Below are 26,174 nucleotides of genomic sequence, written 5' to 3' on the forward strand. Positions count from 1 at the left end.
TGACACTTCCTTATAATGAATTCAATTTAAACTTTGACATCAATACGGATTCAGAGAAAAAGGTACACAGTACACAACTATCACTTAACACCAGTATTATAAATGATTACACCATCTGGCTGATGCGGTCTCTTTTGCACAGAGAAATAATTTCTAGAAAATCATTTACCTCAAATACATCACAATATTCACCTCAGTCACTGCCGTGTGGTAAGGCAGATCCGCCAATTAAAAGCAATAGATGATACATGTACACAGATACACTGGTCAGTTGTGTCCAGATCAATGTCTGCAATTTTCACTTAACTGAATATCAATATCATGAATCAAATAACATTTCAGGCCTTAAAATAGTCAAATCAAGCCTTGATACAGTTATTTTCTTAGAAATATATTTCCCTGATGGCTTAAGTCCATCAGTAAGAGCTCCTGAGAGAAACTTCCTTTGGAGATACTGTTAATGAGGCACCTGTTAGTCCATTACATAATCAGGTGGTTAACTTTATTTCACTATTTCTAAACAAGGAATAGCAAAGTACATAACTGGTGCAATTGCATAACAGTGACGACTGAGTGTACATGATCAAATGAGCTCAAATGGAGTTCGGCTTCAGCTGGACACTGTGTTAGGACTGTGGAGCTGTTGGTAGCTCTGCCTTCTGGATGAAGTCCTGCTTATGTGTGCCGTCGCAGTAGGGGGCACTCCCAGAGTGTTTACATCCACACAGCCACACAGTGCAGTCCTCGTCAGGCACAAAGCGCAATGGGGGGATCTTGTTGGCTAACATCTTGTGGGTTCCATCACAGAAAGGCTATGACACCAAAAAAGAAAGAGGTTCAACTTTTGGGGACACCAACTTGTAAATGAGCTTGCAAGATCAACATTGTAAACAGGTATTGCCTCAACATTACATACTCTACTGTAATGTAAGTCATATGCTTAATACTGTTATACCAGTATGAATTTAAAAAATTTCATTACCACCCATCTTGACCACCATCAATAGAATAAGAAAATCAGAGTTGTTAGTCCATGTTAAGATCAAGTTCACAAACGTTCTCAACAAACTGCTTTGACTTCTGATATTTATTTATGGCTACACTTTGAAAGAGCGTTTTTCCTAATTAGTTGCATATTTTCAATGCTGTTTTGTAGGACTGAAAAGGGAAGGCATTTGACACAATATTATTCCATGAAATGACGACCCACAAAAATCTCTTGCAGAGAAAGCCTACACGTTACATCTAGTTCAGTGCTACAGTCGCACAGTTAGGAAATTTTATTTCCTGAGGAATTATGTGATTGACTTTAAGTTGACAGGTCCCTATAATACATGTTGTAAATGTCAATTCTAATAACATTTTATAACCTTTCTTATTGAGTTGCTAGAGGTTTCATAACACAGAGCTAGCTTGGAGCTCTTGAATGCGTTTTCTCTCAGTAGCTTGGACTTCATGTGCACTCACCTTCCCTTTATATCTGCACAGCGACACCATACACAGAACTCACTTTTTAGTGCTGAATAGGATCTGATTTCTCAACACCAATCCCATTTAAAATGATCCTGGATCTGCGGCTTGGGGCAATTTAACCAAGAACCCTCTGACCGCACATCAACGAGCCTGAACTTGGGCGTAAAAAAAAATAACAAAGCTGGAGTGCACACAACAGCTCAACAGCCCATGCTTTTAGCATAAGAGAACACATAGTGCTGTGTGGAAATATTTTGCATATAAAGTAAATGAGCTGGGTAAAACAAAAGACACATTTACAGTTTTTCCCAGTTGCTAACACACTATAACTGGTTCCCTCAGCAAGAAAGCCTATAGCCTTGCCTCATTTCTCAAAAGATACACACTTTTGTCACAACTATAAACACTATTCACCTGTTTCTACACATTTCTACAAAACCTTTCACAATAAATCATTAAATAAATAAATCATTCATTGCAATATACAGTATGTTCATTCAGCAAACACATGCTCTCAATATAATTAAGTAAAGTCATCACAACCTAAGCTCAAAGACCGCACATTTATCCAGGTGCAAACACTAAGCCTCAAAATTGTTAACACACCAATCAGAATTGAGAATGTGAAGATTCAGTCCGCGATTCTGACAACCCAAATCATGACATGTGGTAAACACGTTTATGAAACATTTTTAACACGTCGGTATTCTGTCTAAAATCACACCATAAACACCACATAAGCACCACTGTTAAACGTTAGAAATAGGTTTCAGATACGTTCATTATTTAACATTGTGTTTAAAACGTGTCAGTCATGTCGGTTATTGGAATAAGAAACATTTCTTATTGGGTTCCTTCCATTGGTGTCAATAAACACGTTTGGTGGACGTAGTTTACACATCGGTTTTGTTGTACACCAAAATACAACCCAAATGAAATGTTGGTTTAAATAAATACAAATAATGTGCTTTGCTACTTGGGTTTTAGTTTTCCACGGACATCGTGGACATAGGACCCCGGGAGGCGTGTTAGCCCTGGGCCCTGGGGAGGCTTGATGTGGCCCTGCCCACGCCATCCGGTGTCTTCTCATCACCTCCTCAACCTGCTTCCCTTAATGTTTTTTCCACATAGGAAACGACAGTGTGACCTACTACGGCAGTTCTTGATGCAGCAGCACTGACCTACCATGGCGACGTTTTTCAGAATCACGACAGAAAATCAAAACACAGCCTCCAACTCACGAACAGAAAGGCAGCGGGATCCTTACAAGATGGCACAAAAGGGGGCGCAACATCATTGGTCACCATGCCATCATACAAGTTCCTGGCCAGAGGCGAGGCAACGTCAACCTACGTCATGGGCGTAAATTTCGGGGGGGGGGGCGGGGGGGGTTGTAACCCCCCCAATAATCAAAACTGGCCGATACAACTCCCCCAAATAATCACATTCATGGAGACCTCAACCCCCTCAATGTTCAACCCAAAGTTACGCCTTTGCCCTACGTGCAGCCATCAGCAATCGTGCCGTCCTCCACTGCCATGTCAAAGTGGGTCCATACAACACGGCACAACTCCTTCAATTTCTAGATCAGCTGCACAATAACATTCTTCAACAGGAGGGGGAGCCAGGGCAACCAGAGCAAGCCCAATATATTGTCATTTGGGATAACGTGAGTTTCCATCGGGCTGCTCTGGTTCGTGCCTGGTTCAAAGACCACCCCAGGTTCACCGTTGTTTTTTGCCAGCATATTCCCCATTTCTGAATCTGATTGAAGAATTTTTCTCAGCATGGCGGTGGAGAGTGTGTATGACCGCAACCCCTACACACAGCAAAACCTCCTGGAGGCAATGGTGGACGCCTGTTGTGATGTGTCTGTGGAGTCTATCCAGGGTTGGATAAGGCACACAAGGGCATTTTTCCCACGCTGCCTGGTAAGAGCAAACATAATGTGTGACATTGATGAGATATTATGGCCTGACCCAGACCTGAGACGAGATGATGAGAACGCTGATGCTGAGTAACCTGTACATTCGCTGCATTTGGAAATACAGTAAAGCTTTTGGAAATTGGGTATCTTACTGTGCATGGGCTCTTCCTTACATGCGTAGTTAGTGTGACATTTCAAAGGTCAGGTTTTTGACCAAAACAGTATATGCAATAGTATTCCCTTATCTACGGATGTAAAAGGTATTTATTACAGTACTGTTTTGAATTTCTCTTGCCAGGGTGTTCCTGAAAGGGTTATATGGATAACCAGTGCTGTGATTTTACAAAGTTCCAGATTATTTCTCTGAAAACCTATTCTAAACATTTTGGTAGCAGTGTTTTGAATGAATCCCTCCAGTGTGTAACAAACAGTCATGTAGTCTGTGTTTTTGACAGCTTGTGTGTGTCGTCTGAGGGCAAAGTTTCATTGGGACCCAGAAGTTAAGATTTTTGTACCATTGGGTGTGAGTTTTTAAAATTGTGTGTGAAGATTTGAGAAAATGGTGAGTTGTTCCAGGAATTGTGTCTAAACAATTGAGAGAAACTGTAAGACCATTTTCAAAATGAGTTATAATACAGTACAAACAAAAGGAGGCAACAATAAACATTTTGCAAAGCATTTGTATCAAAAGCACACTGACCTCTTCAAAGAGTTGAGACAAAATGTTGAAATACTGAATTACATATATAAATAAAAAAAGTACATGTCCTCAATAAAATAGATGAGAAAATATGAAATTAGAAGGCTAAACTAGCTATTGCAAATGTCCAATGGTGACAGTGGGAGTGGTTATTCAACTGCTGGACACGTGAGAATACAACTATCCTACTTTCTCTCCCGGAACAACCTTCTTGACCCTTTTCAGTCTAGCTTCAAAACTGGTCATTCCACAGAGACTGTCCTATTCTCCATTACTGAGGCTCTTCAATCAGCCAGAACTTCCTCCCACTCCGCAGTCTTGATTCTTCTAGACCAGGAGTGGGCAACATTTTTTTCCAGAGGGCCATACTTACTTTGATAAAGTAAGCAGAGGGCCACACATTGGACAATTGAAATGAAACATGAAACACATATTGCTGTTATGTTAAATGACAAGAATTTGATATACATGACAGATTATTTTACAGTAGCCTATTTGCCAGCCTACTCAAAGGCGTGACATTTTCTACGGCTTTATGTCAATCTGGTGTACTTTGCGGTTACCATAAAAAGATTTACTTTCATAAAACAATTTTACATTACCCTGCATCTTGTTAATTGTCTGATATGTACCACTGCTATAGCTCTTTAACATAGAAATGATAAAAATGCGGATGAAACGCATTGCATTATGTTACATACATGGACTTGAGGCAGACTGATTTACAATTATCAAACTTTAATTTACCACTGCAGTACAGACCTGCATCACTGAATGAAAAAAGACACTTAAACACATTATGTTATATACATGGACATGAGTTGTTTTACAATTATCTAATTTTAATATTTACGGATATTTATATTTAGAGATATTTAATATTTATTATATTTATATTTATTATGAAGAAATACATTGTGTCAATATAACACAATTTATGGACAGTTCCATTTAAGAAACTTAATGCTTTAGCATTTTGTCTCAAAAAGTCTATGTACATTACAAAATCTAGTAACTGAAAAATAGTAAGAATTTTTTTTCCAAAACCTCACTCCAAATTTAAGTTACAATATTCAACAAAATACACTATATGGACAAAAGTATTCGGACGCCTGACCATTACATTGTAATGACATTGTATTCAATTATGTATACTTTAATATGGAGTTGGTCCCCCTTTTGTAGCTATAACAGCTTCCACTCTTTTTGGAAGGCTTTCCACAAGATTTTGGAGTGTTTCTGTGGGAATTTGTGCCCATTCATTCTGTACAGCAGTTATGAGGTCAGGCACTGATGTTGGACGAGAAAGCCTGGCTCGCAATCTCCGTTCCAGTTCATCCCAAAGGTGCTCGATGGGGTTGAGGTCAGGGCTCTGTGAGGGCCAGTCAAGTTCTTCCACACCAAACTCATCAAACCATGTCTTTATAGTCCTTGCTTTGTGCACTGGGGCACAGTCATGTTGGAATAGAAAAGGGCCTTCCCCAAACTGTTGCCACAAAGTTGGAAGCACAGCATTGTCCAAAATGTCTTGGTATGCTGAAGCATTAAGATTGCCTTTCACTGGAGATAAGGGGCCTAGCCCAAACTAGCTCCCATCTATTTTAGGCAGGTGGCCACCAAAAGTGAAAAACAAGACTGACAAAACAAAAGGAACAAAGATGATCTGACAATAACACACTTTCATTATGGAGTCACGATGAACTGTGGATCTGTCTGAGACCGTTTTACTCCTGAGATAACGGTGTGATTTATAAAAACTGTGAGATTTATTAACTGTGTGAGATGACTAGGTGACATGAATAGGAAAAGCTTTTCATCACACACAGTGTCATTTGTGGATTTTAGCCTAATGTGAACAATTGGGGCAGTCACTTCTCTTTGCAAGACCATCAAAGTCTGGCGTCATGTTGGATGTTGAGATGCGCTGAGATCTTTTGTTGCCATAACAACAGCTACTGCAACATTTTCGTGATACAAAATGGCAAGGAGACAACTGGCTCTTGTTCAGGGTCAGTTACAAACATGGTAATTACGTGAGGCTTTGGTACTCTTTTTCAGTGGCGAGACACCATTTGAGTAGATAACGTACATTGTTAGCGATCTAGCTGGCTATACATTGTTGCAGAGCTAACGTTAGCTAACAGGCTAGTTTTGCTAACGACAAGCAATAAATAAAAACACCAGAAACTCCTAGGATTCGTCCAATCAATTTGACTCGAGACGACCTCTTTATGATGAATGTTATGATACAGTTTAACTGTCATGTTGTACAGTTCACTGTGCTCAGAAACTAACACAATTAACTTCACCGCTACCTTCTCCATTTTTGGTGGTTGTTATGGGAAACAACAGGTCTCACTACTCCGCTTGTGATTGGTCAGCTGTCAAAAAAGCGCTTGACGTAGGGCGTTTCTTCTGATAAGATGAACTTAATTCAACTGAAAAAAACACCATGAGCTGCAGAAAAAAATGCCGGTGAGGGCGTTAAAAAAAATGCTTCGGACGTTTTTGAAAACACGGTCTACTCCATAGGATTATTATGTAAGACAGACGCTGACAGCTTCAAAAAAGACGCTACGTGTGAACACAGCCGAATGCAGCATTTTTTTCATAGTTTTTCCCTCGAAGGTGTTGCAGGCTGGATTAAAATAGTATGCGGGCCGGTTCTGGCCCGCAGGCCATATGTTGCCCATGTGTGTTCTAGACCTTTCCGCAGCCTTTGATACAGTGGACTGCACTCTACTTCTTTCTACCCTCACTACGTTAATGATCACTGACACCGCTCTCCTTTGGGTTCAATCCTACCTCTATGGATATTCTTTCATGGTGTTCTGGAACAGATGGTTGTCTAGACTCCACAGCCTGTCTACAGGTGTCCCTCAAGGCTGTATACTCAGCCCCCTCCTCTTCTCTCCTTACATGCAATCTCATAGCTGTCATCTTCTTCCATGACTTTTCATACCACTTTATGTCTTTTGACATGCATATTTCTGCACACATCTCAGCTTGCCTGAAAGGCATTTCACAGTCGATGGTGGACCACCACCTAAAGCTTAACCTGGCTAAGAATGAGATGCTTTTCATTCCATGCAGGTCCTCCCCATTTCAAGATCTCTCCCTCAGCCTAGACTCCACAATACTTGATAGTCACCTGTCCTTCTCCTTTCAGCTTGCAGCGGTGATTTGGGTGTGCAGATTCTTTTTGTACAACATCTGAAGGAACTGCCCCCACTTCACTATGCATTCTACACAGCCCCTAGTTCAGACTCATTTCCTCTCACATCTGGACTACTGTAACTGCCTCTTTGCTTGTCTTCCTGCCATTGAACACCTACAACTAATCCAGAGCGCACCCACATGACTTCTCTACAATTTCCCTAAATGTAGTCAAGTTACTCCCCTCCTCACCTCACTTTGTTAGCTGCTTGTTATCACTCGCATCAAGTTCAAAACCTTGGTGCTGGCATACAGGACAGTGAATGGGACAGTCCCCTCACACCTATTGTTAGTCTTCAAACCCTATGTTTTGCCAACATCACTATGCTTTTCAACCATGGGTCAACTGACTGTCCCATATCGATGGGGTCACTTCTCCCAAACACAATCCCTGCCTGTACTGGTCCCTCAGTTGTAGAATGAAATCACTGGCTATCATCTGATGCAGACTAAAGACCCACTTCTTCAGACGGCATCTCTGTCGCATCTCAATCCCTGCCCCCTAACACCTGCTACCCGTAGTACTTGTTGTTTATTTTACATGTAGTATTTTGATGTGGTTTGGATTCTGTGATCTAGTGACTGATGTATGGTAGTATATTTGGCTTCCCTTGTCCCGTAAGGTTGCACAAGTTAACTTGTTAACAAGGGTAGGGCTTGAATAGTGTTATGTTCACACTCACTGGTCTGTGAGTGTTGTTGGCCTGGTCTGACACTGTTGCTCATTCAACTCGAATGGGTACACTTATGATGGCAGTCGCTCTACATGTTATCCATTTATACAGCTAGAGTTATTGTGGGTTAAGTATCTCGCCCAAGGGTACAGCAGCAGTGCCTCAGTAGAGAACTGAACTGGCAAGACCTCTCTCTTACCACTATGCTACACTCCTGCCTGCGGTTTGAAATATATTCCTTGTTTATGGGATTTGCCGTAGAGCAAGCACTGTGCAAATGAGCTAATCTATTGTATAGGGATACCATAATCCCTATACAATCACCTGTGTCTGTTAGATCAACCCAGATCAAGTAAAGATAAGATATGCGCAACTCTCTTCAAAATCAACTAGAGCATTCTTTCACAAACCGATTTCTTCCTTGTTTTACTTGCCCATTGGTAATACACACCATATTATATTCTCTCTACATGTTAACATGTTAAAGCACAGAAACATGTTACTTGTATACCTTCACTGATCCTAAAGAGAATAAAATGGCCCGGAGAGAAAAAGCAGTCAGTGTGCAAGAAACCTATCCCCATAAATTCCAGAAAATTCCCATGGAAAAATCCCCATTTTTAAAATTCCCAGACTTCTGCAACCTCAACAGTAACAACCAACACTACATTACATTATTGTTATTTAGCAGGCACTATTATCCAGAGCAACTTACACTATGCATTTAACAAAATGACATAAATAGTTGCATGATTAGGAAATCACTAACCAGACATGGACAGGTGTCAGGGCCACACATAGTACAAAACAAGTACAAAGCAATATGCACAAGGACTACACTTTTCCCAAATGTGATGATGTGTAAACGTCAGCAGTATGACATCAGCTAGGTGAGATGTGTTAAGAAACTTGGGTGTCAGATGGGGGAAAAAGAGGAAACAGTGGGGTGTCATCAGCCTAACAGTGACATGAGAAGCGATGGGAAGAAATGTCAGAGCAAAGTGATCTTGTGTACAGGGAGAAACGAAGGGAGCCAAGGACAGGACTCTGAAAGACTCCTATCAAGAGGATTCGAGGGGTTGATACAGCTCCTCTCCAGGGCACCTGAGGCGGTCTGTGAGAGGTAAAGCAAAAACCAGCTGAGAATGGCGCCATGAGGGACAGAAGAATGTGATGATTTACTTTCTCCTACAAAGTTCTAGGAGAATGAAGAGAGAAGATTCAGAGGTGGCCCTTACAGAACGAAGGGCATTTGTGACAGAAAGAAGAGCCGTTTCAGTGGAATGGCCATCCTTAAAGCCAGATTGGTTGGGGTCATGTAGGTTATTCTGTTGTTTGAAGGCAGGTTTTGGGGTGGGGGTCCGGTTTTGGTTTCCTGAGCAGAAGCGTGACACTGACATTACATTACATTCACTGCCCTTATTCAGAGCCATTTACAAACAGTGGGTTACAATTTTATCCATTTATACAGCTGAATACATATATATATATATATATATATATATATATATATATATATATATATATATATATATATATATATATATATATATATATATATATATATTTACACAGTTGTCTCAGTAAATATATATATTTACTGAGACAAATGTGTGTTAAATACCTTGCCCAAGGGTACAACAGCAGTGTGCTAGTGGAGAAATTGAACCAGCAAGATTTTGGTTATGAATGCTATTCCTTACTACTACACCACACTGCTGTCCTCTAACACAATGTATGGCAGAAGCTCAGGTACAATCTTTTGTGGAAAAGGAGAGGGAAGTGGATCCAAGGAACAAGCAGTCCACCAGTGAGACATCAGGAGTTCGGCGATCTCTGAATTTGTAAGCAGGGTGAATGTGGATTGGGTAGGATAAGTAACAGATGGTTGGTGGCAGTATGTCAAGGTCATGGTTTGATTGAAGGACTTTCAGACAGTGCAAACAGCTTGCAAATCTCTCCACAAAATAATAGACAACATACAGAAAAGTTCAAATTAGATAAGATGAGTAGAGTGTACCAACTCTCCATTCAGAAGGATAAGGCACATGGGTTAAATGTGTGCAGAGGAAAGGGCAGTGGGCGTGGTGGTGCTGTCTCCAGTAATCCATGTTTCTGTGAGAACCAGGTATTAGAGGGAGAGGAAAGAGACATAGGTGAAGATGAAATTCACTTTTCTAATGGCTGACTGACAGCTTCAGAGAGGATGGTGAAGATGCACATGATTAACTTGACAGGTCCTCAGTGGCAGCCACCCTCAATGATTCTGATATGATAACTGCTTATTTGAGGACCTTATAGGTGCTACTGGTGGATATCAAGAGGTCAAACTGTTTTTCCACTGTTATAAACCCAAATTTGAATTTGCCAATTTTGCATTAAATATGCTTCACCGTAGTACCCTCTTCCCTTGCAGGAGTCCTGAAGGAAGGCAAATGGAATACAGGAGAGAACGGAGATCAGAAGATAGGCCCACAGCCAACAGCTATTTACAATACCACAAATTAACAAAGCTAATTACACCAATTACACTTAAATCTCCTCCAACATCATTATCATGACAACATGAAATTTTAACTAATTTATTCTCTGTATGCTTTGCTATAAAGGTTATTTAACGATTTTCTTGAGACAGAAAATGGCCCTGTATTCACAGATGCCCCCTTACAGGAATGCAGACATGCAGTGTATCGTTTGCTAATTTTCAGCCAATACATACAACGTCATTTCTAGTGGCAGCCAATGTAGTACAATCACAACTGTGTCCCTGGCACATCTAAGGGCCACTGTATACAGATTCGAGCCAAGAACTGCTCTTGATTCTATCTCTTACACAAATTATTGAAACTAAAACTTAGTTGATCCAGTTGTTGGGACAGGTAACCCCCAGAAGCAATGCTTGAGTGTGTCATATGCAAAGCTTAGGAGTTTAATGTCCTCACCTGTTTCTTGCTATGTCCACAGGCACACCAGGAATACCGCTTGCCAGCCTTCAGCTGCACCTTGAAAGGCTGCTTGCTTGCCACCAGGGGCTCTGTGGTTTGTGTCAAGAGACAGGCCTGCGCAAAATAAAGAGATGGTTAACATCACACCCTAATATATATACCAGAGTTTCTGCTAGGATTTTTTCTTGCCAGTCCGGTGTCTGGAAAGAATTTATTTTACTGGACAAATTTGAAACTTACCAGTCATGTTTCAATAACAGTCTATGCTACAAACGCAAATATAATGTACACCTAGGTTGACGAAAGAATGACAACAACCTCAAATCAGTTTGACTATTTAATGAACAGTAACGATTAAGCAAAACCGGTAAAATGTAGGCTATTATGAAACATCTGTAACCTGTAACATCTGTAGCCTGTTTAAAAAAAGGCTAGGCCTACATGGCATCAAATGTAGCCTATAGGCTACCAGGTAACATTTTATTTTCTCGCTTTTTTCATTGCAGCAAGGTCCTCTGCTGCCGACTTGAAATCAAACGTGTCCAATATGTCTTTGTGGCTGGCAATGCGCATGTGGTCTAAGATAGGCGGTAAAGGGGTGCAGGTTGCTGTCAAATTGTAACATATATACACTGCAATAAATATTTAGAAATAGTACAAAAACAAAAATCACACCAAAAAGAAAAAAAAAGAAAGAAAAGAACCAACCACAACTACTCTCAAATCTCACAGCGACAATACTTACTCTCTCTACTCCCTCTTCCACACAACAACTGAACCCCCCTTTTCAACAATAAGCCCCTCCCCCTGGAGCATACCAGCTGCTCTCTGGAAATCTACACCATTACTAAGGTTCACAATAACTCAGACAAACAGACGCAATCTCAAATACATATTCACTCTGCACATTGATGCAATCATTATGGTACATTTCCCCGTAGATGCCACAATTCTTGACATTTCCCTCTGAAACCCATTTGCCGATGGTGTGGCCTGTTCCCATGTCGCACCACGGCAATTCGGGTGAGGCACAGATAAGATACCCCGAGTTACTGCACCTCTGTTTGGTCTTTCCTCCCCTGCTCCGGAAGTGTTACGCTCTTGCGGCCCATTCAAACAAACAAACGAACATAGAGAGATGGCGACAACTAACAAGATGGAATACAAAAAGAGCGCTCTAATCAACAATAAGTTCAATAAAGACGATAACAAACATCTATGCATAGTTGTGTGTGTTTGTGATGCTAGCTAGTGTTTTAAACTGTTGGATAGTGAATTTGGATTGGAGATGTTTGTGTGTATGTAACCGGGTAGCCTGCTGCTTGCTCCGGGTGTGCACCCCCAAAGGTAACGTGCTGTTTTAGCAAAATGGGTGTGGTAGTGGAATGTATGAGAGATGTACACGTATCTGAGCACAAACAAACAAGCACTGTATACCTATTTGGTCAGGCTGGTGTGGGGCATGAATGCCGCTCCCAGCCTGGGACAGAGCCCTCTGTCACCGCGCATAAGCCGCGTCACTCTCTCCTCCAGAGAACTTTGCAGCGCTGTCTTAATTCGATTCTGCACAGAGAAGCCCCTCTCTGCTGGCCTAGTAGCAAGTATCGTGCAATAAAAGAGCGCACCCTTTTGAGGGAAAAAAGTACTGTAAGCTGTTAATAGGGTGTTTTGCTGGCAAAACACAAATGTCCTGTTTAGGGATAGCCTTTGTTATAGCTACGTTTTGTATGAGCATTATTACCGGATACTTTGGGGAACGCATCTATGTTGCCAGGGTCCTATGTTCCCAGGGTCCTATTTTCCCCAGTTCAATATTTTGTTAACACACCAGCTAATGCTATCCTTGCATCTGATGCTGATGTTAATAGTAACCGAAATGCTAATGCTAACACCTACCCACATGCTAATGCTAACCCTAATGCTAATACAATCCTAACCCGAACTCTGACTCTCACCCAAATTTCAAGGCTAAATCTGACATTAATGCTAATGCTAACTGAAAAGCTAAAGATAATGCTAACCCTAAAACTAATGCTAAAGCTAACCCTAACCTGAACCTCCATTTGGGCCCTTGGAAGCACTATCCATGCCATATTAAGCAAATACAGAGCTTTTTCAGGTTCCCATTATGTGCTATATAGAGCTGGAGAACATAGGACCCTGGGAACATATGAATGACCCCGACATTTTGACCGGCAAGTTTTTAATTTATCGATTTTTTTATAAATTTTACCAGGCCAAAATCGGTAATTACCGGATAATGGAAACCCTGTTAGGGCTGGGCGGTAGGGCCTAAAATTTAAATCACGGTATAATTTGAAGCATGGACAGTAACGGTATATATCACAGCATATTTGTTTTTCTTAAAATTTCAATATACATGCTTCTGAAGGGGTAAACCACTGGTATGGCAATTTCATGGCAGCTATTACTGTACTCTTAATTGTATTACTAGGACATATTTCACATACTACAGAGGTATTTTAAGAACATTTATTCTGCAAAACTGCAATACTAAGTAGAAAAAATACAAAACCTTTTCTCAAGTAACTTTCCTCTCTGATGAACACTTTTTCATGAAATACAATAAAATCAAGCAACACAAAGTGAAAATAAAAACTGACTGCATGAATTAAAGTTCTCTGTCGCTACGACAGATTTCCGTCAATTGGATTCCAGAGAGGCCACGGTGCATGCGCCGGCATAAAAAAGTGTGCACCTGATACAATTTGGGATGAATCATTTCTAACATCTTTTCATCAGTAAAATCCGATTTATTTATATGTAATTATTAGTCAAGGTCCTATGCCTTTATTATTTAGAAATATGACCAATAATCTGTGATCAATAATTTTATGTTTAGGTTGATTCCTCCTCTCTAAACTGTTTCTCAAGCACGCTCTCTCATCTCCACTGCTGTCAGTGGCCAATTCTCGTCAAGTCTCTCAGCCAAGTCTTGTGTGAGTTGGAGGCCTGTTCGGGCGAGTCACAGATTATCATGGAGGAGGAAGAGCTACACGAATTGCTACAAATCAAATGTTTGGTGACACTTCAGGTTTTTTTTTTTTCAGACACTTTGACAAGATGCATGCAATTTGCAAAATATACCGTGCCGCTATAAAGTACACAGGCAGCACGACTAACCAAAGAAATAAAATCAGACTCTCTGTACCATGTTGAATTACATAGCAGCATATACTTCATATATATCGTCTCACGTTGAATCGCATTGTGTCGAAATCATGTCAAAACGTACTGCATCGCGATAGGGATGAATCACACCGTATCGCATTTTATGTATCTTTAATGTATCAGATCGTTAACAGTGTATCGAGATGTGTATTGCATCTTTTTGATGAAGTTACACCTAGATCTGTGAGGGCTCTACCAGTCAGCACGGTATAGTCAAAATCCATACCGTTGGGCAAATTCATACCGGTATACTTTCTATACCGTTTATACCGTCCACCCCTTAAAAAATATATATATATATATATATATATTACACACACACACACACACACAAGGCACAGACGTCTTGGCAGCACCCCTCTCTCTGTGAAATCTCATTTTGGTCATGTCAATAGTTTCTTGTTGTCCGCTACATAGGCCTATGCTATGTAATGACATGTATGAAATATGTATGAAATATGTGTGATGGCACATCACAAATTATCCTACAGCTGGAAGATTTAGCTTTTTAGTATGAGAGGTAGCTAGCTACCTGTTACCATGTCAGTGACATTCCTTATTTTTATAGCTGGCTCTACTGTCTATAGACTGAAAAATGTGGGGACATTCTGGACTCCAGGCTCCGTAAGAAGCTTAAACCTGATGAGGAGCAACGTGGCAAGTAAATGAAGGATCAGCACAGTATTCTTGAGAAGTGTACTTGGTATGTGAGTGGAAGTATTCAGATAACATCTGCCTGGTTTGTTAGCCACCTAGTTAGGAGTAGTAGCAAACACTACTGTGTTTTAGCTCTTAGCTTTACCTGTAACTTTGGCTTTCTGTCTTTTAGCTAATAACATACAATGTTGCTAAAAGTACCACACAGACGTGCACCTTGCAGGATCCAGTTACGATGTAGTTTGATTTGTTCTGCAACGTTTTGCTTGTAAATGCAAATGAATACATTTTCAAGTGCATTTTTCAGTTTGTTGGTTATTAAAAGCTTGCTAAACTACCACATAAAGAAATATTAATATGAATTATCAATGGGTTTAAATTAAAATTGATAACTAATACAATAATCTTTGAATCTTTGAAGACTGGATGAAAAGAAAGGCATAGCACCACAGAACACATACAGGAATAAAAAGTAGGCCATATCAGGTGTAATGCAAGAATCTCATGGAGGGTTGATCCACTTTAATACCCTAACTTGTCTGGTTGTCTTTAATGTACTGTTTAATGACAAGCTGTCTGATGAAGAAGTTCAACCAGAAGTGGACATTTTGAATTAAATGTTTCATTACCTGAACTGTTAATATGAATTTACAGAAACTGAAATATAAAACAGTTGCACAACAGCTCTGGGCAATTCTTGTAGTTTTTAGCTGGTGAATGTTTCATCTACCAGCTGCCCTGTTTGGTGGACAAAAAAGGTCCCTGGGGTGTGTCTCAAATTCATTCTCAAGTAGGACTGTTGCCCCCCTCAGTTAGTACTTTGTGATGTCACATGAAGTATGGACTTTGTGATGTCACATGAAGTATGCAGCCTGGGATCCCTTAGAGTGTGACTCATTGCCATTTTGAGAGGAAGTGCTTAGGGCAAGAGTGCAAAAATTCGGATTGGTCACATCCTATGAATTAATGCTAGATTCCAAAAGTGCCAAGCTGTGTCCTCTCTTCAATTCCTACATTCCCAAATCCTCCATGACCCAGAGATTATTAACTGGTCACCCCCTAAAGTCTATTCCAGTTCTGTAGGAGACATAAGAAGGAAGCAAGAAATTGTCTCCTTTGGCAGAGGATACTGTCAATACTCCAGCCCCCTAGCTGTTGTTTTTGTGTTCTCCCTGTCTGTCAATGTGGTCCATGTGCTTTTGTTTACTGCTCCCATGTGTTCCAGCCCTGCCCCGCTCTCCGCCCTGTCCCTGCACACCTGGTTTCCTGATCGCTTCAACCTGCCTGCCTGCTCACCTGTATCCCATTGCCTCATCAGCCCAGCCCTATTTCTACCCTGCTTGTCTGTCTTGTTGCTAGTTCGTTCCAGCGTTTTTCTGTTACGTACCCGACTGCCATTTTGTGTTGCTGTATCCGTGTTGTCTCTGCCTGCCGCTCCAGCCTTGGTTGCCTGATCTGCCGACCCACCTGGTTCCGATCCAGCCTATTCCCATCCCTGATCCCTGCTCCCGGTTTGTGCCCGTTTTGGACTGCCTTCCCGGTTTTGACTTTGCCTGTTCTGCCACCTTGAGCTTGCCCAGCGATTCCGAATAAAAGCCCTTGAAACCCGTACTCGCCTGGTCTGTGTCTGAGTCCGTGCCTGCACCTTGACAGATACATACATATATCTTCATGCATAACAGTTTTTCAAGGAACTGTGATGTAAGCTCCTACAGGGAGGAGATTCCTGCTTAACATCTTAATCACATTAATCTCTTAGTTTTACAATTATTATTACACAATCCTGTCCAGCAAAATATTGAAAAATGTAGTAGGGTCAATGACGTGACACCCTTTTCTGTCCATCTCTATTGTTTCCTTTTTAAAATGTAATTTATGTAACTACTTTGACTTTTCCACACTTTTTAGGTACTGGTAATTTTTTTCCCCATTTAAAGTGTCAAAATATGATGAGGTATGACCATCCAGCCGTAACTTCTATTTTGAAAGCCTGTTTGAAATCACTCAAAACGTTTTTGAACTTTTATATTGGCCTATTTGGCATAATTTCTTAACTGTTGTGTACTGCTGGGCAAAACTCCAAAAATGCATTTTCATTTTTATTGCCATCATAATACATGAAAAAATGTTGCCTGATGGTGATTGTTTTATGAAATATCATATGGTGCGACCGACAACAAAAGGCCATTTTGCGACATTAATTTTGAAAAGCGTTCAAGGAAGTGACATCATACAGCACCACGCCAAGGACCACTGGAGACGCGTAAATAAGTAAGACTCTTTAAAATTGGGAAAATAATCACCTTTTTAACTGCTGCCATTGTCTGTAATTAGTTGTGTGTTTAGGTTTCATTTAAATTTTTTGCAACTATAACATTTATCTCTCTGTTGTTCATCAACATGAAATGCAGCTGACTATGTACCATATTCAATTTTATGTAATGACATTATACACCACTGTTTTAGCCACCCGAGAAGAAAACAGCAGGGAAGGATTCAGTATGTCAAGTCGAGTGAGCTTTACCAGAGAGAGAGGAAGAAACAGAGAGAGAAATGGAGGGCTGTATCCAGGAGTCATAGGGAGAGGAAAAAGATGGCAAATGTCGTTTTAGACCTTACACCGCCATTTGCGGAAAGCAGTTTGCCAGTTCCAGATGGCATAGATGGGGCAATAAAGAGAGAGGCTGATCTCTACATTCAATGAGGAAGTGAGCTTCAGACTCCAATGGATCTCTATGAGATGCTCAACCAAAAGACTGGATCAAGCATTACCCAATATTGGGTGAGCGGAAAATATGATGAGTTGTCTCCTGGCAATTTGGTGGCTGTGAAGGGTACTTTAAAGATACACCAGGTTTTATCTACACAACCTGCATAAATTAGTCACAGGGAAGTGTCATGCTTCTGCAACCGCTCAGAAAGTCAGTCATGCCCTTGTTATAAGCCAGTAATGGTAGACCTGCAAACACAGGAAACCACAGTGAGAATCCCTCTTGGCTCTCCTGTGCCACCAAATGATCAATCCAGTCTACAAGATCTTCAGGGCAAGTTTGTGATCGTCATCTATGATGAGCTTCCATATGTAGGTCAGGTCCTTAAGATTGTTGGAGAGGAAACACAGGTTAGCTGCATGCGACAGTCAGGTGACAAGAATCTGTTTCTTTGGCCACAAACGAACCCGAGCCGGCAGGCCAACGCTTCTCTAAGTTGACCAGCCCAGACTGGGCAAAGTTCACAAATGCCTGGGGTTAGAGGAATGCCCCTCATTGCCTCACTATTACCCTCCCTTCAACTTAACACTCATAATATGAATTATAGTTCTTAGCAAATGGTTGTGATTTTCTTTTGATGAAATACTTCAGATGAATTACAATTGAATGAAATACACGATGTCCACTGAACTGTTATAAAATGTTTCTGAAGAGAATTTGAGTTGTTTTCCCTGAGTTGTTTATGTTTAGGGGGATTTCATTAAGTAATAAAAGTACTTTATTCTGTTTGTTTCATGGAATTGATTGATTGGTCTTTTTTGAGTAGATATTTAACCTCATGCAGTCTTATCATTTGGTGCGACCATCTATCATGTGGCGTAACCAATTATGGCAGTAAAAATACTAAATTCAAAATTAGATATTCAATGGCTGTATCTGAAATATTAGTCACTGATACAGTATGCTAAAGTGGATCCTTTTGTTATACTTTTTTCAGCAATTTTCATGGGTTTTAGAGAAAAAATGGATCTCTAAATTTCACAAACACCGGAGAGTCTGCTGTTAGAAGGTAAAGTGCAAATTTCTTTTCAGAACACCTCGCTGTACTACTAATACCTTGTTAAAATATTATGCATGTTAATGAGAAATATTATTTTAAATACAATTGCACCACATGACATTTTTTTAAGGGCAAGGACAGGTCATCTTGGAAAAAGAAAAAAAAAACTAATTTAATTTCATGTTTTTATCAAAATTATTGTGTGCACAACTTTTCGCATATTTGAGCTATTCTAAAAAAACATTCTACATTGTTTTAGTTTTCAGATAGCCCTTTCAAAATCCTAATTCATCACTGACCCAGTAGCCAGTGGCCCTGAACAAAGATTTCATGCCTGCTTCACCATGACTGCAGCACAGTCCCAGCACAAGGGTACACATATCTTAAGACAGAATCAATTCATTGGCTCTAAACAAAAAGTAACACATCAAGAAGATATCCGTTCATTATTTCAGACAATTGTAAAAACAAAAGTGCATGTGGCCTTATAATGTATGTGGACTTATTGGGGGGGTGTTCCCCTAAACACAAAAAAAATAAATAAATACAGATCATATATTTAGTTATTTACTCATTTGAGCTCTGGAGTTGCATGGCTGCCCCCTGTGGGTCTGAACTTAGTAGTCCTACAAAATAGCTTATTACCAGACTTTTAAAATAAGCTATAATATAGCCTAATTTAACCTAACAACAATATCAGAAAAACTGGCTGCATGTCCATTATTCACTTATACTATGGAGATTTTAATTTAAATTTGTCAGAATGCGTAGGCCATCTTTTCCAAAATGTTCTGGTAATATTTTGGCTAACTTACTGTTTTCTCATACTCAAAGAACCATTTTAACATACAACTAGTACATGAAGTGCATAATCACAAACATCAGTAACATTAGCCATTATATCATTTTATACTAGCCTGTATCTCATGGATATAGCAATAACTGGCATGCAACTTGTCTTATTCAACTTACTAACAGCTCACTGATTTTGAGTGACAAATGAACTCAAGCAGTATGCAGCTATCTTTCTCCAGGTCATGGGAGGGAGGCCGGCAAGCAGTTTAACTTTTTTTATATGATCATTATTCAATATAAGCTAAGCAGGACATGCATGGGCATTTCTAAAATAATTTCTCAAAATAATGTGAAGTCTGGCTGTGGGTTAAGGAGCAGAACTTGTAATCAAAAGGGTGCTGGTTTGATTCCCCACTGGGGCACTGCTGTTGTACCCTTGGGCAAAGTAGTTAACCCACAAATGTCTCAGTATATATCCAGCTGTATAAATGGATAACATTGTAAAAAACTGTAACTGATGTAAGCTGCTCTGGATAAGAGTGTCTACTAAATGTCAATACATTAAATGCCAATGTAAAATTTAAATCAACAAATATTTGACTTTGTATTCAAAGCAACTACCATCTTGGTTTCTTTTTTGGGTTTCTTACAGGTAAAAACCTATTGTGGCTCTCAGAATGTTGTGTTATTGTGATATTTTTAAAATACCACTGTTCCGGTCATTCATGTTGCCAGGCAAAGTCAAGACATGCTGGCTAACTATCCAACTACCTCTACACAAGCACCTACTATTGAGCACCCACAGTACTTTGCGAGCCAAAGAGTTGCTGCATGATTTTAGTAACACTACTGGTGATTTTACCAAGCTGAGAGGCATGGACAGAAGGACCTTACAGTTATGAAGTTGGTCTGCCACATCCCATAGCAATTGGGAGAGCAGGTTCAGAACAACCATAAGAGCTACAAGTAGCAGAGTTAATCAGCGTTTTGGTTGCTTATGTCTAGTGTGTATACCCATACACAACTGACCAATAGTGTTATAGAATCATGTTAGGTAATATACTTGATGCAGAAATACAAAAATAAATACATGTAAAAATAAAAGAACATCATGTATTTATTCTCAACATTTATTTATGCATTTATTTATTCATTTGTTCATTTATTTAGTTTTAAATGTTAGCTTTCATCTTCTATAAGGTACCTGCTTTTCTCTTGCCTATCTTCCTCATCTCCTTGTTATGTTTCCAAATTTCTAAAGTAATGTAGTTATACCTTAAGTACCCTCTGGCATAAGATGAAGATTAACGCACACAGAAGAGGCACCACAGTACCAGTTAAAATGGAGACACTGAAAAACGTTTAACGCTCAGGCTCAACATTAACAGTTGCCTGTTCGGACAACCAGCGATTCAGAGAAAACCTAGCGTTTCAGTTTCATTTAACATTTTCACAAAATCCATGTTTTTTGTGCCCATGGCCCTTTGATCAACCATAGCATTATAAAACAGCCTAACAATCTGATTGGTTAACTATCATTCCAGTTGTGCTGCTATTGAAGTGCTGCTATTGAAATTTTCCCACTCATTCTACGTATTAATCAGCAATCCATAACAAACTGTCATTCACTGAGATGCAAAGTAAAGATGACTGTTATAGTTACCTCGCTGTAGCTGAAACAGAGCAATTCTACCCATTTATCATCACAGTTATCTACTTCCCTAACCACAATTAGCATTCACTGTGAACATCCCTGGCTACCTGGCAATACACTTTACCTTTGTCGACCACAGCTAACCACGTTTCTGAATGTGAAGAATCAGTGCTTAAAAGAATTCCTGTAGCTACTGACCATGACTTTAAAGCTCACTTTTGCTTCAAGGAGATATGTAGACCAATAAATTACCTTCTGTAGCCTCAGGACTTTCATGGTAGTGGGTGTGCAATCGTGATTCTGCATCTCTGCATTTCCCAACTAGCATAGAGATTTTAGATGGGTTACTTGTTTGGGTCTGCTAATGTTTCACTGTTAGCTAGCTAACATTACATTACCTTATTGGCATTTGGCAGACGCTCTTATCCAGAGCAACTTACATCAATTATATGTTTTTACAATGTTACCCATTTATACAGCTGAATATTTACTGAGGCAATTGTGGGTAAAGTACCTTGACCAAGGGTGCAGCAGCAGTGCCCCCGTAGGGAATCGAACTGACAACCTTTCGGTTACGAGTCCTACTCCTTCAATACTATATGCTACACTGTCACCGAATGACATTATGAAAGTCATTGTTTCAGTGTTTTACAAATGTCAGCTAAAAACATCTGTGTATGGAAAGATGAGGGCACATCGCTCCCTGGGAGTTCATGTCACCCAGTCGCCACAAGACAGAGCTCTCTTCATACAGGAAACCTTCCCTCGAAAAGGCAAAACACTGAAGCAACATGGCTAGGACCTTGACTCGGACTTCAAAACTGTACTTTTAATGTTATTGTGCAAATCAGTTTGTATAAAAATGAGAAGTAACATAGCTAGCTCAGTCACCTGTGCCTTTAGATAACTGCTATCGATGAAATAGCAGGTATGTTGTGATGACCCTGCAATAGGACGGGACTCAACAACTATCATTACTCGAAAAACTTGCTACTTTATAGCAAAAGGTTGTCACGTGTTGTGAGTTGTTCATAACAGAGAATGCGAAGTTGACGTCACGCCATATTAAATTTTGTTTATGCGCCATCTTGTGAGGATACCGCTGCCTTTCTGTTTGTGAGTTGGAGGCTGTGTTTTGATTTTCTTGATTCTTGATTCTGAAAAATGTCGCCATGGTAGGTCAGTGCTGCTGCATCAAGAACTGCCGTAGTAGGTCACACTATCGTTCCCTATGTGGAAAAAACATTAAGGGAAGCAGGTTGAGGAGGTGACGAGAAGACGCCAGATGGCGTGGGTAGCTGCTGTAAGACGGAGGTCCAAGATTATAGCAAATCTTTTTTTATTAATAATGCGACTGATCAGAACCACTGCCTATGACTCAATAAAAGAATCACATTGCTGAATGTTTTGTATTTTGTTTGTTTTAATAATTGGGCCAAAAAGAGTGCCACTTTACCTTTGCGAGTATGACTCTGCTCTCAATTTGAATTAGCAGATCTTACACCCAGCCACTGCAAAACTTCATGAGCTACTAGGGATTTATAACTTTTAAACTCACGCAAAGTGTATGCACTCAGTCCAAAAACGAGCCAATTTACAATGTCCGGGTATGTGAGTGGAGTGGCCTCATACCTAGCAACCGTGTCACCGTTGTGCCAATACTCGCAATAACGCACAACCCTCTAGTGTATTAAAATAATAATAACAATAACTGGAGACCTGTATGGAAGTGGACTAAATCGAGCGCCTGGTGCCAGGTTGCTATAAAGCGCTATTTTTCAGAGCGGCTTTTCAGAGTTCCTTACGGGGTTACGCGCCTGGTCCTCCTTAGCCAGAAAACCCTCCCGTGTTTCTCAACCACCGCGTAGCGCGACTCAGAATCGACTGCGACAGTTTTTTCTGCTGCTCCCTCTGTTAATGTTTTCAAGATGAAATAATGTAATTTTGGGTTGATTGAAGTGGACTGAATTTCAGAAAGATACTGGTGTAACGAGCCACCGAGTTTTATGACTAGCTCCTTATTATGACTTAACACAGCTAGTTAATACTGCCCGCTAGTTAGTTGTGTATTACAGTTATCCAGCAAGACATTTTCAATAAAAGATTACTTTCAACGAGAAAGGTTTAACCGACGTAGTCTGGACTCGCACCTAACGAGGTTTCCAACTAAGTACAACTGTTTTTACACTTTCTTTTATTCATTTTGCAGACGTTTTTATCCAAAGCCACTTACAAGGGAGGCAGTGTACAACAAGCAAAAAGCCACACAAGGAGTTAACAATATTAGAAGCACAACATGACAAAGTTGCAATAGTTGGCAAGGTATAAGCTGGCTGGTAGATATATATAGTGCATGAAACCATAGATTTGTTTTCTGTAAAAAAAAAAAAAAAAAAAAAAAAAATCAACTTTATGCTATACGAAATTGCTTCATGTGAACGTTTTAATGTCCAAATCACACATATATTTTCCAATATCAGTAAAATCAGAAGGTCACGCTTCAACCCCTAGGCAAAGGCCAGGTTTCACTACTGACTCTAATTTTAATTTTCTCCTGCATGAACATGTCGAGTTTAATTGATTACATTATGCCTGCTTAAAGATACTTTCTTCGTGTATTCAGCAAGCATACCAACCTCTGGCTAAGCCTAAAAACGGTCTGATCACGCTAGCATCCATATCTGATTGATCCGTTTCACTCACCACCATTGATTTCATATCAAGTTCATCCATTAATTTCTTCTTTACAAGTACATTTGCTAGCTTTTCAGAACTAGCATCACAAACGTCCTTTAAAAACAAAGATATATTAGTATGTTAGATTTTCACTACAATTAGCCACATCTGTAAGTTAGCTAGCTATCTTTATTTATGTATTTATTTTCTAAATCGTGACGTTCCTCACGTTCCCCCGTGACATTGGATATGGCGATTGCTGTTCTTGAATGTCAGCCAGTTGAAGCTAGCATTGTCGCTAACCTCCGCGTCTTTCGTAAATGGTTTGCCTAAAACTAATTCTCAATATTAGACTGTTAGTATTAACCTGTGACCTAACCACCCCCAAAAAAGGAGCTTGCAAGCCGGTTTTCCTAAATGGCCTTCCTCCTTTCGCTACAATAATTTAGATAACCACTAAATTTAGCATAACCAATGCCACATATTCCCTAGCCAGGTATCTGGCCAGCTAAGTTAACTAGTTAAAGTAATGCTAGCTTGTAGATAGTTAATTATTTGTTAGCTAGCTAGCTCGTCATTGAACGAACTCACGTGACTCCAAAAGCAAACTAAGCTGACAAGCTAGATAAGACCAAATAAATCAGAGTAGCTAGGTTGTCAATTAAAGATGACATCGGCTATATCTACCGAGGTGAAACGTTCGATTACACTGCATCCATAGTCGAGAACTATGAGTCAAAACTACGTTACCTTGCTAGACTACGTAGCTAACTCTGTCACAGGGCGGGATATGATAGAGGCGGTCGTCTTCCCTGCAACGTTCCAGCACACTTTGGGTCCACCAACTCACTGATAGGTGGCTACAGTCCTTACCTTTAATACGGCAATAACTCGGACTCTGTGTTGGTTGAATGTGGTTGTATTCACTTTTTGTAGCGTCACCGTACTGGCTATCATCGCGTTCATACTTTTGGTTAGAAAGCTAAGGTTGAGCGCTCCGCTGACAACAAGCGGAGGAGTCCAGTATGGTGTGACGTTTAACTGCGTCACGTGCATAAACGAGAGCTAGCAGAGACGATTATTACGAGACGGTAATCACATATTCTGTGGCGCGATTGACTGAATAGCCTCTGGGGGATGGGAAAATAATTGACCGTCGCTTCAATCTCTGTTGCTGTACTAAATTTAAAACACTATGCATTTACGTTACATTTACATTTATTCATTTAGCAGACGCTTTTATCCAAAGCGACGTAAAAAACTGCATAGTGGGCAAACAGGCACAGGCACAAGGGCAAGATGTGTACAGGTCATACAATGCAGATAGGGCTGAAGCTGAGCACAAGGTCGGTGTAGCGAGCCAGAGCTGATCTGATCTAAGGTTACATATATCGAATACAGTCATTGGGACAAAAAAAGTACCGCTATACCACCTAGGCAAAAAACGTGCTACAAATACAAGGTAAGAGATAGAACTACAAGTACAAGCCAAGAATCTTAGATCTACAGCAGTGTTTCTCAACCCTCTCCTGGAGGGCCCCCTGCCCTGCATGTTTTAGATCTCTCCCTGCTCCAACACAGCTGATTCAAATGATCAAGTCGTTATGAACTCCTGAAGCTGCTTAATAACAAACTGATCATTTGAATCAGCTGTGTTGGAGCAGGGAGAGATCTGAAACATGCAGGGCAGGGGGCCCTCCAGGAGAAGGTTGAGAAACACTGAGCTAGCTTGATTATGATCTACAAAGCTCACCAGGCAGGTGGCTAACGGTTAGCCGACGTTAGTAGATTCAGTTCTGTGGTAATTTCTGAGGCTGTTGTTTTTCAGTTTTTTGCAACTATTAAGTATCTGTCTATCCCCATGGTGAGCTTTAACTTGCAACCACTATTACTCTTTCATGGTGCAGTTTTCCTTTGTGTATGCTGTCATGATTTTTGACACACTTCCCCTTGATACATGATTTTTTTTTTCCATTTCTGCACCTGCACTTGCAATTTGGTCACCAACTATTCAAATATGTGAACTCCTTCATGTTGCATCGGAAACTAACATATTAATGTATTGATTTTAAAATGTTTATGGAAGAAACAGTAATTACTAATGACATTAATATTAAACACATGTAGACTTCTTTTTAATTGCAGTTTAATTTTCAAAATACATGTCCTTTTTCTTGAGGTGTTTCCATTATGTTGTCTACCACCTGTACATGTATGTTTGAAGGCCAACCTGTGTACATATTTTGTGGAGCAGGGGATTTCTGGGAGAGAGGATAGGCTTTACCACTGGGAACCAAGCCCTTTGTCTCCCATTATACAACACAATGACATTATTACATTGCTAAAAACTCAGGCTTTGCAATGAGATGGAAAAGACATCACCCTGTTGAAAGGCAAACTTGATATTGTATGGTTTTGTATGTGAATGTTGGCCTATACATTCAAAATTTTAATTTTATCACTCCACAAATGGCAGTAATGCTCAATGACATAT

At 40.1% G+C, this 26,174-nt stretch overlaps 1 protein-coding gene across 1 annotated transcript; it reads right to left on the bottom strand.

Annotated features, from left to right (window-relative positions):
* On the bottom strand, positions 1-24,703 carry LOC118772590 (CDGSH iron-sulfur domain-containing protein 3, mitochondrial-like). The gene is made up of 3 exons (XM_036521103.1): positions 24,554-24,703; positions 10,933-11,049; positions 1-812 (listed from the first exon to the last, which is right to left on the bottom strand). The coding sequence occupies exons 1-3, from the start codon at positions 24,644-24,646 to the stop codon at positions 627-629; spliced, it is 396 nt and encodes a 131-aa protein (XP_036376996.1). The 5' UTR covers positions 24,647-24,703; the 3' UTR covers positions 1-626.
* Between the last annotated feature and the right edge of the window lie 1,471 nt (positions 24,704-26,174).

This window comes from Megalops cyprinoides, chromosome 1 (genome assembly GCF_013368585.1).
Source record: "Megalops cyprinoides isolate fMegCyp1 chromosome 1, fMegCyp1.pri, whole genome shotgun sequence".
NCBI lineage: Eukaryota > Metazoa > Chordata > Actinopteri > Elopiformes > Megalopidae > Megalops > Megalops cyprinoides.